General features: G+C 36.6%; 1 protein-coding gene across 1 annotated transcript; it reads left to right on the top strand.

The window, feature by feature from the left end:
- Positions 1-708: 708 nt before the first annotated feature.
- Positions 709-12,885, top strand: LOC135078951 (carboxypeptidase A4). The gene is made up of 10 exons (XM_063973553.1): positions 709-842; positions 969-1,195; positions 4,300-4,424; positions 4,762-5,089; positions 5,510-5,745; positions 9,498-9,658; positions 10,601-10,729; positions 11,317-11,416; positions 11,994-12,140; positions 12,481-12,885. The coding sequence occupies exons 2-10, from the start codon at positions 1,006-1,008 to the stop codon at positions 12,751-12,753; spliced, it is 1,689 nt and encodes a 562-aa protein (XP_063829623.1). The 5' UTR covers positions 709-842; positions 969-1,005; the 3' UTR covers positions 12,754-12,885.
- The last annotated feature ends 1,002 nt before the right edge of the window (positions 12,886-13,887 follow it).

Raw genomic sequence — 13,887 nt, forward strand, 5'->3', positions numbered from 1 at the left:
GTTTGTGAAAAATTTAAGGTGACACTGTGCCTAAATAAAAGTAAAATTGTTTTATGTCATTTCATAATGTAAATTTTATAATTAAATAGTGATTAAACCGTAAAAATTCATTCAAGAGAAAAAAAGACTGCGTCATGTTTACTGAACTCATTAGATTCCTATTTTCTATTATATTATGGTGTAGTTACTTACTAAATTATACATAAAACATTTTGTTATAATATTAATTTAATTTTTAATTGAAATATATCATAATAAATCTTGCTGTTTTATTTCATTGTCACTGACAGTATGTCAGACCATACTACCAACTTTAGGCACCCTTAATGCATTTTGGGACACATCTGGTACATACTGAAATACTCAAAATATTTCCGAAAATATTGAAAATAGATTTTTTTTATTATTTTTCCCTAAACATAGACAGCATTTAAAAGCAATATTATTTTTTTTGTTTAATTTGGAAAAATCGTGCACTGTAGGGTTAATAATCCTCATTTTTCTTCCCGCTAAACACGAATAAAATTAGAACAATTTTGAACATTTGAAATACTTTTTTTATTTACTGCTGCGTTCACTACAAATAAATTATTAAAATGACACAAACTTTTTTTTTATAAAAACCGGTAACGGTGGCACATCACTATATTAAGTGTTATCTGTGACAGATATTTAAATATTTATTTTTACATCTGGCAACACTACAGTGCTACGTGATAAAATGGCGTTGCTCATGTCTCCTTTGATTTTATGAAATAATAATTTGTGACAATTTTAGTGTTAAAAGAGTAATTATTTATTAAATAATAAAGAATAAATCTTCATATAGACTATTTACAAGTGTAAGTAACGCTTATAAGCTTTGTTGTGAACTTCTACGTCATTCCTTCCTACAGGTTTCCGATAACGGCGGACAAAATGCAAATTAAATGCCTGTTCCAGAATTAACAGTACTTGTTTGCTTGCAGTCGAAAAAGAACATCTTAGTGTATTACTGAGAGTGCAATGTCAGAGGAGATAGAGCGGCAGTGTGAGACGGCGAGTGACAACGCGGGCGGCGGCAGTTCGAAGGAGTCGCGCGTGTTATTGACCCCGCATCAGCTCGATGCCGCGTCCGCGGACTCGCTGCGAGCCGCATGGAGAACCCAGGACTTGTACATAGACCACCTCGAATCGTTGAACAAACAGTTGGAAGGTATTTACGAAAGTTTCCGCTTGTAGCACCCCGAGTTCGGGGTCGGAGCGAACCGCGAGTTATTAAGTTACCAATCGACAATACTTTAACTAAAATTACTAGTGTTACTGTTTTGACCGAATGCTGAATATGTTACTGTGATATTGTTAAGAAATATGTGGTACTGGTGTAATTTAGTTATGATAGTAATTTGAAGAGTTTGGTGTGTTGCTGTGCCTGTGGACTGTGGAGTGATCAGTGGAAGTGATAATGAAGGCTCGAGGCCAAGTGGTGACGCCAGGTAACCCTGGATCAGTGTTCAGTGCTGCTATACAACAAGCATTACCCATGAAGAATAATGCCGAGTGGTCTACCCAAGTTACTCATACAAAAGTAAATATGTTTTTCTTCTTACTTTGCTGTATTTTGTCAAGATGTTGTACTTATTTGCTTTGTCTCTATACATTGATGTTGTGTTTAAAATGAAAACATGAACCAAATTAAACCCAACATCATATTGTTTTGTTTGTAAGTTAAAAAATGTATGACATAATGAGTGATGTAGTACTTAAAATGGTTCAGTCCCACTTATACCATCCCTTAAATGATTTCTAGTATCCTGTTATCATTTTAACAATATATTTAAATGTAATCCCTGTTAGTACTTAACCATTTTTCTACAATCACTCATAACTTGTTTAAAATTTCTGTAATTTAGACCTAAGACAATCAACATTTACTTGATTGTTAGCATTACCTTGGAATTCATGCAAAATAACATGTTTGTATTGATTTCATACATCTTATTATTTCAAAAACTTGTTTTTCAACAACAAAACAGGCTTGTTGCTTGGCATGAATTCCTGTTTCAAATGGGTTAAAAGATGTAGGTTCTGCTTATTTCTATACTTCACTAACTACAATTTTGGTTTTACATGGTATTTTTACTTTTTCGTAATTGTACTATTTAACTTGAAAATTAAAAATATAAGTTTTGATATCACTGTCTACTAGGATACTGATATTAAATTTATTTACGAGTAAACAAAAAATCTTTGTATTCAAAAACTCAATCAGGTTCAAAAACTAGCTTCATGGTCATAATGTTTTAGTAATAAGATTTTAACTTTTGCGTTACATTTCATATTCATTTACTTTCTAATAAATTTGTTAATTTAAACTCAATTCCACTCTCAATTCAAAACACTTAATTTTGAGTTGAGAGTGGAATTCAACTCAATAAAAGTCTCAACAAAAAATTACAGTAAGTCCAATGAAGGTTTCTTGAAGAAACTTCATTCTGTAAGTAGCTACAAAATTAATGAAAGAATGAAAATTGAGTGATTGTAATTTTAAACAGAAAAATCAGTTTTTCAACCGACTTCAAAAAAGGAGGAGGTTCTCAATTCGACCCGTATGTTTTTTTTTTTTTTCTGTTTGTTACGCGATAACTCCGCCAATTATGAACCGATTTGAACAAATCTTTTTTCGGCGTATAGGTAATACCTCAAGGGTGGTCCCATTTAAATTTAATAATAGAAAAAACAACCCCCAAGGGTGGAAAATTGGGGATGAACTTTTTTATATGCAATATCTCCGCCGATTATAAATCAATTTGACTGATTATTTTTTTGTTGAATAGGTATTATCAAAAGGGTGGTTTCATGCGAATTTGAAGAAAATATTTCACCCCCAAGGGTGGAAAATTGGGGATGAACTTTTTTATACGCAATATTTTTAATTTTTAGTTTTTTTTTGTGTTCACGCATTTGAAGTCGGTTTTATTTTTTTTAAAAGTTAATTATTTAAGTATAAATTTTCACATAGTTTTACAATGCTTGCAAGCATTTAAATTATGTTCAACATTTTCATCGAACACAAGTTACCTATTTATAGGTCAAATGAAAACCCACTTCAGAGTTCCAAATATTTTATTGTTTGGAACTTCTACTATTTTCATTGCAACAACCAATAACCATTGCTGGATGCAGCCTGCTACCAACCAGTTATAAAGAAATTTTAAGGGAGGCCTATGTTCACCAGTGGACGTCCTGTGGCTAAAATAAAGATGACAAACCAAAAACTGCAGCTCATAATATTTTTGAATTTTAAGAAAATACTTCCTGTGCCATAAGTGATATTAATATTGCCGACACAGATATAAGTAACATCCTCTAGCATGTTGGATACATAATGTTTTTAAATTCATGTATGTATATTTGAAAATAATAATGTAAGCGTGTTATAAATGTGAAGGCAAGTTGGACTCGCACAAATGGTTCTTTAACAAACGCCCAACATATTTATTGTTATAGATGCAAAATACATTGTCATTCATATTCTGTTAAAAAATTGTCCACCACTCTACCTAATGTATGGTTCATGAGATAAAGCCCCCTGACAGCAAACAAAGAGCAGAGATAATTAAATACGGTCCGTTTTGGCACTCTTTCACCCTAAAATCTGTTTTTACTTTACACAAATGACTGACGGACAACATATTATATTCCAAAAATACATATTCAATATTTGAAAGGTTTGAATTTGAAATTGAAATGGTTTGTGAGAATTTGAAAATATAAACAAAGACATCCTACTTGATGTTTAACTTCTGAAATTGCTATTTTTCTATGCTTTGTTTCCTTTCCTTATTAAGTACCTCTAGTTAACAATCTCACAAATGCATCATTGTATTCTTGATTAGTTAAGGTGTTGTCGATTGTTATGTAACGGATTTGTATTGTAATTCTAATTCTGTTATGTAGTAGGTACTTAACTTACTGTAACTTAATATCAAATTATGGTGAATTTGTAAATCCACACAATGAAATTTTCATATTGTTTTTAGTATAAGTGGAAATGAAATGGAGGTAGGGCTAAAGTGGGTAATGATGACATCAGGACAAGTTGTATAACTACCCTCTCTCACATCGCAGAGGTTCTGCAACTCGATATATTTTCTCTACTTCTCTCTCTCAACCACCCAATATGCTGGGATGAGTGAAAAAGACAAATAGAGCAGATTTATCGAAATCATTCGAAGGTTTTACTCGAAACGCGCGTACAAGAACTACGTGAATTCTTTCAAAATGTGCTGTTACTTCAAACAACCATTATTTCTTCAGGAAGCCTGGAAAAGGCGAAGGAGGTAGAAGATAAGGTAAAACAACAATATGCAGAGTCACAACACAGAGAGAAAGTGCTTGTCCGGAGGCTTGCGGCCAAAGAGCAGGAGATACAGGATTATGTAGTAAGTTTCACTGCATAATGTAATCTCCTTTGGCTGTAATTATTTACGTAAATTAACCTTGTGACGCCACTCTTGTGGCGGAGTTTTGGGCTGACACTGTGTAGGTTTGTTGTCGACACGAAAAGAAGAAGAACCTTGAATTCCTCTGATTATCTTCAATGGATTGATTCTGATTTCAAATATGTTTATATGCTTTGTCTCCTATAATTTTAGTCTCCTCATACTTGCAAAAATACAGTTTCTACAGTTGTGAATACATCGAATTACCATAATCTTACTTCTTTTCTAATTAACGGAACTATTAGAAGGTAGTTCAAATTAAAATTACTCATTCCAGGGTCAAATAACGGAACTGAAATCATCACACGCGAGTCTCAACGGTCGGCCGACGCTGTTAGATCCAGCCGTAAACATTTTAATACTAAGGCTGAAGCAAGAACTAACGTCGACGAAGGCACGGCTCGAGGAGACACAAAACGAACTCTCAGCCTGGAAGTTTACACCAGACTCGAATACTGGCAAAAAACTGATGGCAAAATGTCGGCTACTCCACCAAGAGAATGAGGACCTCGGCCGGATGACATCTAGCGGGCGGATAGCGAAGCTAGAGGGCGATCTTGCGTTACAAAAGAGTTTCAGCGAAGAAGTCAAAAAGTCACAATCAGGTCAGTTGGATGTTGAATTATCTAATTTGTACTAGATAAGGTTATCATCGAATAGGAAGTTTCTATCTGCTTATGATGCTACAATATTTGACTATTTTCTCTTATCAATATGTGGCCATTTGTGCCTACTTAGAAACGAACAGCTATTAAATAATAACAAATAGTATTAAAAAAACGCTTGCATTATTTAAAAGGCTTCCAATCATCAGATTGTATTTCGGCTTCTCACTGGTCAAAACTTCACACCAAAATGTGTTCCTTCCTTGGCACCTAAGGCTAATTTACAACTAAGACCCGTGTTGTATTTGTCAACACGTTGCCACTGTCGCAACGCCTTACCAATAACCGCCTACATTTTTACTGCATCATACCAGCACCATAAATGCCACAACTTGATCATAACATTTCATTATATTCCAGAGCTGGACGAAATCCTGCAAGAGCTGGACGAGGATGTCGAGGGGATGCAGAGCACGGTTCTGTTCCTGCAGCAGGAGTTACGCGCGACTCATGCGAGCGTGAACGGCGCGCGCTCATCGCCCGCCGCCGACAAGCGGACTTATTCCGGCTCAAGCGCCGACACGCCGCCGGGCAAACGCCGACGCGGCTCCGAGATCTCCCTCGACTACAATGAGGACGAGAACCCACTGACCATCGCCAACGGCGCCGACTAGCCCCGGCGACCGGTGTTCTCCTACCGAACACGCTACCTAAACATGAACTAGTGAAACTCGTGCTCTCGTATCTCTCATCACGTTGAATAATTTCAATCATTGTGGGTGATTATTGAAACGCTACTGTGTTCGGTTCGATCACTCATTTCAAATGTGAATTTATGTATTAACACACCCGAAGTGTAATCTATGAATGAATTCTATGTACTTTCATTAGAAGACGAATATAATAAACGAATATGTGTCATTTCCATTGACAATGAATTGGTGATGATTGTGTCTGACGTGAAAATGAGACTAAGAAAACATTTGGTAAATGTATGGTTTGCGTTTTATGCACAACAGTGGACCATGTGATCAGATTAATAGTGAATCGTTTTTGACATTGTTTTTATACTTGAATATTAAGACAAGACACTCGGTTGACAATTTTATAATTTATTTATGATAAGTGCATTGATTGTGATATATATTAGGGAATCCAATGATGTATGATGAGCAATAACGATTGACTTGTGTTGCCGAATTTCATAGTTTATGGCATTTATTTTATTTACATGCCAGAGTTGTGATGAACTCGAGCCGCTTATGAGAAGTACCGCAAACACCAAGCCTAATGTCTTATTGATTGCCACATATTTATTAAATTTATGCGAGTTTCTACATGAAATGTTTCTATTTTCAAATTAAAATGAATGTATATAGAACTATGTTAATAAACATATATTACTGGCATCACACATCGTGTATTATTTGGCGTTAAACCTACGGTTGTAAAACAAACATGTTGATAACACAGAATCGACGAAACGTATTTCAGGTTGTAAAGTTGTAAAATATTTAATAGGATGTTTATTTTGAGTGCATATTGCATTCTATGTGCTATCGGTAAGAACGTTTGCACCATAATTTTATAGTTTAAAAGTGGCGAGTTTTTAAAATTTTAAATTATTTCTTTGACATTAAGCACATTCTAGCGAAGTGAAAAGCGATGATTCAGACTTCAACGTCAGTATAGATCTGTATGATGGAGCTCAAGTGTGGGAAGTTGGACTTAGGAGCTCAAAAGATATCGTGCTCATCCGAAGCCTCATAAACAAGGAAGGTCAGTTATTTAGATTTAATCCATGCTCTCTTTAAAATGTAATTCTTCAAAATAAACAAAAGTCAGAAACCATTCGGTCGAGGATGTGTTTCTACGGCAGGCGTTCTGCCGTCACCACGATCTAATATGCATATAGCGCCATCTTTAGGTAGCTTGGAGAAGCAATTTTTTGCTCGTTTTGATTATGATAGCCAGGCAGCACTATTTTCCAAAAAAATAATAGACTGATTTGATCATTCGCTCGATTTCTTATTTTAGAAATATCAATATGGAGTCTGACTCCAAAGCGAGCTTTGTTCCTAATCGAAATGGACAACAAGCTAAACGTCCACCGGCAGTTAAGTTCCAAGGGCCTGAACCACACGGTGTTGATATTGGACGTTCAAAGAAGAGTGGATGAGCAGAAGATTCGACCAGTTGCGTGGGACAAGAAAACGTTGAGACGAGGTAAGAACATGCTCATGTTACTCTAAATGAAAGTTGTTTTTGAGTCGTGTAATGAAAAAAAAATTTTCAAACAAACTATTTGAAAAAATCGAACTGCCTAAGTCGGGACTGGAACCCACGACAAGGCAGTTCGGTTTTTTCAAGTTGTTTATTTAAAATTTAGTTTGAGAAGCGACTCTATTCCCTAAGAAATTTTAATAACGATTGAAAAAAAATGTTGAATCGTGTTTTTTCCTTGAATCGAAAGTTCATAAATAGCTATCCACAAATTTTAATAACGGCCGTTCGACAAACTCCTCTTAAATGTACCTCTAATTATAAAACGCCATTCCACCTTTGGCGTGCTATTGAGCCGCGCAAAACTGCACCCCCCAACTGCTACGGTTTTCAAATGATGTTTCAAAATGACAAAGTAGTCTTGTCTTAGATCTGAGACATAGCAGTTGACAGAGGTTGCACAGATCTGAGACAAAGCATAGGAGAGGTGATAAAACTACGGTAAGTATTCTGAAACTACAAACATTGTATAGGTACGGGGATCGAACGCGCGACCTTTAGCTTAGTAAGCAGTCCGGTACGCGAACCACTAGGCCATGCGGGCTTCTAATCTATACTAATATTATGAATATCTACGAAAGTAACTCTGTCTGTCTTGCTTTCACGCCTAAACCACTGAACCGATTTTTATGAAATTTGGCATAGAGATAGTGAGTCCCGGTTTTTGAAACAGGGCGCGATAAAGGTTTTCTGTAACAAAACATTCCACGCGGGCGGAAAGCTAGTATTTTTATATGTAAACGCGCTACGTTGATACAATTCAATATGATATACATAACTACCGTACTTTCTAGTGATTACTTATACTAGAGCAATATAATTTTATAGACTTTCCTTGCACGCGAAAGGGGATTGAATTAGTAGTTCTAGATCCAGCCAGAGTTAACAAAACCAGTTCAGGTTAGAAAGGCACCAGTGGAATGTTTACAGGATAGGTAAATATAAATTTCTCAGTTTATATAAATTATCTAGGTATGATGTACCTACCCACTTTAAGTAAGGCGCAATATGTCTTATTTTACTAAACTGCAGTCGGTCCATTCTAAAGTCCAATGGAATAAACAGGTCTTACTCAAATAATATTTTTAAATTAGTATGATTTACCTATTATTCTGCCACTTCTATAAGTGTCAATAACTAAACAGAGGGCAAATAATTTTACCTCATAATTATTTTGGTATGCACTTCTAATACCTAAGTTCTTATGTTGTTAAAGGTCACAGAATGAACTGGCGTAAATACCCAACTGTGGAAGTTATAAACGAATACATGGAATATCTAACAAAGAACTACCCTTCTGTGTGTAAACTAAAAGAAATAGGCAAGTCTTCTGAAAATACAACTATCCAGGTGAGTTTCTTCCGTTCAATGAGGGCCCCATAATGCTTCCCACTGGCAAGTGATAGATAGGGCCTTACTCAGCAGTTGCGTCATAATGCTAGATTCCTCCTACCGCTTCAGCACTCATCAGTTGGCGCCACTGTCTTAGCCACTAGCGGGTGGCAGAAGCAGGACCTTAGCTCTAAGGCAGGGTACTCACCTGCCATGTAGCACGTAACGTAAGCAACCTTCAAGTGAGTACGGCTCGTCCGCGGTCATCGCGTATCTGGTTGCGAGCTCCTGAATCCTACTGCGAGCCGCCTTTGTGCTTGCACTGATACCGCCACTCGACGAGTCGCTGCGATCTCCCTGCGAACCACGCGCGAGCAGCAGCAGCAGCGGGCTCGTGCCTATGTTGTACTCACTTGATATAGTATCTGATACATTACATGTTACATGGCTGAGTACAGCTCTCATTAAACCAGGTTAAAAAAGGTTTTTTTCTACTGTATTTTGTTTTGCCACTTTTTTAAACAAAATATGACTACCTATCTGACAAACGTGCAGCATCAGCGTAGCTTATCTTCAATTTCTTAACCACCACAACCAAACCAAAAACCACTTTTGACCGCAAAAATCAGTAAAAAGTGGTTTTGACTGATGCTCTCGGTCAATATCACTTTTGACTGATTCACACGATTCTTCCAGTCAAAAGTTGTTTTGACCAAGGGCGTTAGTCAAAACCACTTAGCTGCAAAAATCCTTGGAGTTTGGGAATTTTAATATCCTAATCAATTTCAATCAGATGCTAACAATATCGAACGGCAACCCGCAAAACCAAGGCATCCTGCTGGTGGCCGGGTCGCATGCGCGGGAGTGGATCGCCATCACGTCTGCGCTGATCATCTTGCGAGAGATCGCCACCAAGTTTGACGAGCAGCCCAAATATGTGCAAGATAAAGATTGGTTAGTAAACTAATAGACTTATCGTGAACTTTTGTTGCACTACGTAATGACAAACTAATTAGGTACCTACTTACTTAGGTAGTTAGTAGATAAGTAAGTCTTGGCACACAATCACAAGCATTCAGTGCCGGATTATTCCTTATTTTTATTTATTATTGGTTTTTGGGCCTTTACTTGCGCCAACTCGACCAGGTTTGATCTATTGTGGCAGCCCTTGTCTTTAGAGTTCACTGCTTAGTCCCGTTGAGTCTATAAATTTCCAGATTCTTTGGAGCGTGATATCTGCTATCTCATCCGGGTGCATGATGTGTCGATTATTCCTTAACTCCCCATAAGCAAATGATTAGAAACCTTCACCAAAAAAAAAATGGTCTTAGCACATAAAAAATTCGTAAGTCGTAAGTATTTTTATTTAGTAAATCCCAATTTGTTTAAGACCGATGCTAGGATAATATATTAATATGTTAAGAATCAATCAGCCCCTACACTTTATCGCAATGCGTGAATCAACACTTGATCAATTAGGTAATTTTTCCTACTTGACCTTGGCTTTTCCTTAATCAGTTCTTTGGATTTGTAATACGAGTAGGTAGGACTTAACCTACATATTGGTTTCTACACATTAAAAAAGTCATCACTTAACTAAGTTCCTACTTATTTGTATTTTTCCTCTAAGAATGATAGTAATAATTTATAATAATTACTGGTCCTTTTCCCGGAAAAATAATTTTTAAAGATGTTTGTGTAGAATATTTTAGTACTTACTTAATACAGTCTGCGTCAAAAAATTGTTCGTGACACCCAAAGTGGCCAAAAAATTGACAACACAACCTTATTCAAACTAGGTAATAAAGACGTCTTGCGAACTTATTGGCTACTTTAGGAGTCACCAACTATTTGATGGCGACTGTACCTATTTAATTACGTTTTAAAATAATGCAGGCACGTCATTCCGCTACTAAACCCGGACGGGTTCCGGTATACCTACCAGCGCGACCGGTTCTGGAGAAAGAGTCGCGGCCGCAACGTTAAATCCAATTGCAAAGGAGTGGATTTGAACAGAAACTTTGGGTAAGATAATTCAAGCAGGATCTTACTTACCTAATTTATGACTGACCGGTCACCCAGCGAAACAATGTATGGAAGCCTTATAATACATTTTTCACTTAGTAGCGCTTTATGTAGAGGGAATAGGGGCGATTATGCTACAAAAATGTTTGACATGCTATCGTTAGCTTTGTGTCACCAAAGTATACAATAAGTTCGCAACACTTCTTTATTAAATTGGAATAAGGTTGTTATCAACTTTATAGCCACTTTAGATGTCACGAACTACTTATTTGACACTAAATGTACTATAGTTGTTAAAAAAACATAGTCGAATTGAGAACTTCCTCCTGAATCCTCCTGCCTAGGCGCAGACTATCGATTTTTGGTCGGCCGATAGTTTAGTCGGGCAGTTGATCAGTATGGGCATGTGTGGAAGTGCGCACATTAGGTACTACACCGATTTGATTTGGCCGATTCTTCATAAGTACAAATTATAATTGGGTCCAACTATCGGCCAACTAAAAATCGGTGGTCTGCGCCTAGTCTAAAAATAATAAATAGACAACGCAGCATGTAAGTAGGTATTCTAGGTATTGTCTCTATTCCAGAACAGACTGGCATATCAAAGGTGTTGCAGAAAAGCAGCCGTGCAAAGAACTTTATAGCGGACCGCATCCATTTTCAGAGCCAGAAACAAGGGCTTTACGGGTAAGTACCTACTTGGCTCTACAATTTATCCGTCGGCATCCTTCACACACAAAGCTACAAAAACGATTTAGCTTATACCTCCTACAACTAACCAAAGCTGTGGCCAAAGTAGGTAATGTGGTAATAGTGACAGATGCAAATGCATCTGACACATTGCCTACCTGTAACTGGAGGTATTTATTATGAAACACTCGAATAACATTCGCATATGAAACCGTCTCCCGCCAGTCACAAATCCTGGGGGTATCTCCAGTTCTTGAGAATACGCGCGCGCCCGGGCGACTTTTGTCACTGACAGTACAGTATGTAGGCACAAAATAGAATTTTGTGGAATACCTCTCCATAGATAAGAATAAGTACAACGTTCTCTCTTTCTCTTTAAAAAAAAGTATAAAAGAGAGTAATTGTCACGTGACAAAATTAACACGTGCGCGCGCGCCTTTAATGCGTGAAAAATAAAAGAACGCGCGCCTAATTGATTATATCATCGATCACTTAATAGTTTTACACTATGTTTCACGAAAATCTTGATAAGTTACCTATACTTATGTTAAAGTGATCATAAAGTATATTTCAGAGTATCGTCGAAAAACTGAAAAGCCGTTTAGTAGCCATGGTGGATTTCCACTCTTTTGGTCAGCTGATAATGTTTCCATGGAGTTCCAGGTCTAAGCCAACTGCTGATCATAATCTCCTAGAAAACACTTCTAAAGTGATGCAGAAGGTAAGAAAAAAATTATTCAACTTTGATCACCTAGGTGATCTTATCCCAAAACTATTTAATCTCAGATTTTTATATAATTTGGCATATTTACAGTTTCTTTTATAGGCATCGCAAGAGAACTTGTACCATTTGGTCGTTTTCGTGCCTCTGGGCATATATGGGTTATTCTTATTCCATGGGTGATCAAAGGACTCCAAAGTGCCGCATAACATTTTCTGATCGATCTTTTTTAAATATTTTTTTTCTTACAACAAATCTTGTCCTGACATTAAGGAACACAAAAAATACATTATACGGAACTGCTCAAAAAGAGCAGATGTTCATCTCATACACGTTTCAGGCAATATTCGAATACAAAAATAAAAGCTACACCACTGGTCAAACATACCAAGTGATCTACCCTGCCTCAGGATCTCTACTCGATTGGATGTATTCTGTCGGGATACGTCATAGCTACGTCATCGAAGGCCGCGATACAGGCGAGCATGGCTTCCTGGTACCCCCTGTGTATATCCAGGAGGCAGGTCAAGAAATGTACATAGCAGTCAAGCAGTTAGCAAGCCATCTCGATAGAAAAACTTCGGTTAGGGCGCAGCACTATCCTTGGTTTTAGATAAGTATGACCAGACTTTTAACGCAGAAGTAGATACTAAAATGTATGAATATCTAACTTACAAACACATGTTACTTTAAACATCTAATGTAAATTATCATAATTAAACAATCATTTTTAATTTGCCGTTAAGAGGTATTAAAATTATGTAAGTACATAATGAAGAATGTTCACTAATTTTGTTTTTTAGCTTTCTGTATTCTCTGTTAAAAATAAAAAATACTCGTGAAAGAATTATTTCGATACGTCAATTAGTTTCCAAGATATTGAATTTTAAAAGTGCGGGCGGCGGCCGGCCCTCCATTTTATGCGCGTGACGTCATATTACAGTGACTGGCTCATATTTGTATGGGTGGAATCTTGCAAGCTGAATTAAGACCCACTTCCAGGCAACCGATTAAGCTGAAATTTCGCAAACACATGTGATTTGGATGATCATGCAATATTATGATGACATGGAGCTGATCTGATGATGGAGCTGGAAGGTGGCCATAGGAACTCTATAATAAAACGACTTAAATCCATCGAGTTTGGGTTCGTTCGTTTTGTATTGACGAGTACTTTAATTCTATATAGTAATCAGGGTCTAATGATGGAGCTGGAAGGTAATTCGCAATAAAACGACACAATCGCATCAAGTTTGGGTTTGGTTCAATTTTAATTTCTGTGATGGGTCTGGGTGTTAATATGTATAATAAGTTTGTATTTACAAAAAAAAATGTATTTAAGTATGTTTATATCCGTTTTCTAGTGAGCGGATACTGTGAATGTACGTCACGCGGGGTCACGTGACCGTCGGCGCCACTCAATATTTAAGCGAACTTTGAATGCCTATAAAATCATAACTACTGGGTATTTTTGAATGAAATAAAAACTAATGTATTTGTGAATGTAAAAGCCTAACTGTAACATAGGTTTCAAGTGATTTTGCATACCTAGTAACATTCTCAATTCTAATAATTCAGAGATAGCATAAGGATGAGGATCTCGATTCGTCTTTATTCTTGATTGATTTTGAGACTTGAGATAATGTTAACTGATAATAAATTAGTTTAATAACATAATGTAACATGCAATTAAGCGACTTAAAGCACAGGTACCTACCTACTTCTTTACAATTCATACAATTTTATC

The sequence above is a fragment of the Ostrinia nubilalis genome, chromosome 15, assembly GCF_963855985.1.
Source record: "Ostrinia nubilalis chromosome 15, ilOstNubi1.1, whole genome shotgun sequence".
In the NCBI taxonomy this organism is placed as follows: Eukaryota; Metazoa; Arthropoda; class Insecta; order Lepidoptera; family Crambidae; genus Ostrinia; species Ostrinia nubilalis.

Coding starts and splice junctions, on each gene's coding strand:
- LOC135078951 (XM_063973553.1), top strand. CDS start 1,006: ATGTCAGAGGAGATAGAGCGGCAGTGTGAGACGGCGAGTGACAACGCG. Junction 1,196..4,299: donor GTTGAACAAACAGTTGGAAG/GTATTTACGAAA, acceptor TTATTTCTTCAG/GAAGCCTGGAAAAGGCGAAG. Junction 9,659..10,600: donor TATGTGCAAGATAAAGATTG/GTTAGTAAACTA, acceptor AAAATAATGCAG/GCACGTCATTCCGCTACTAA.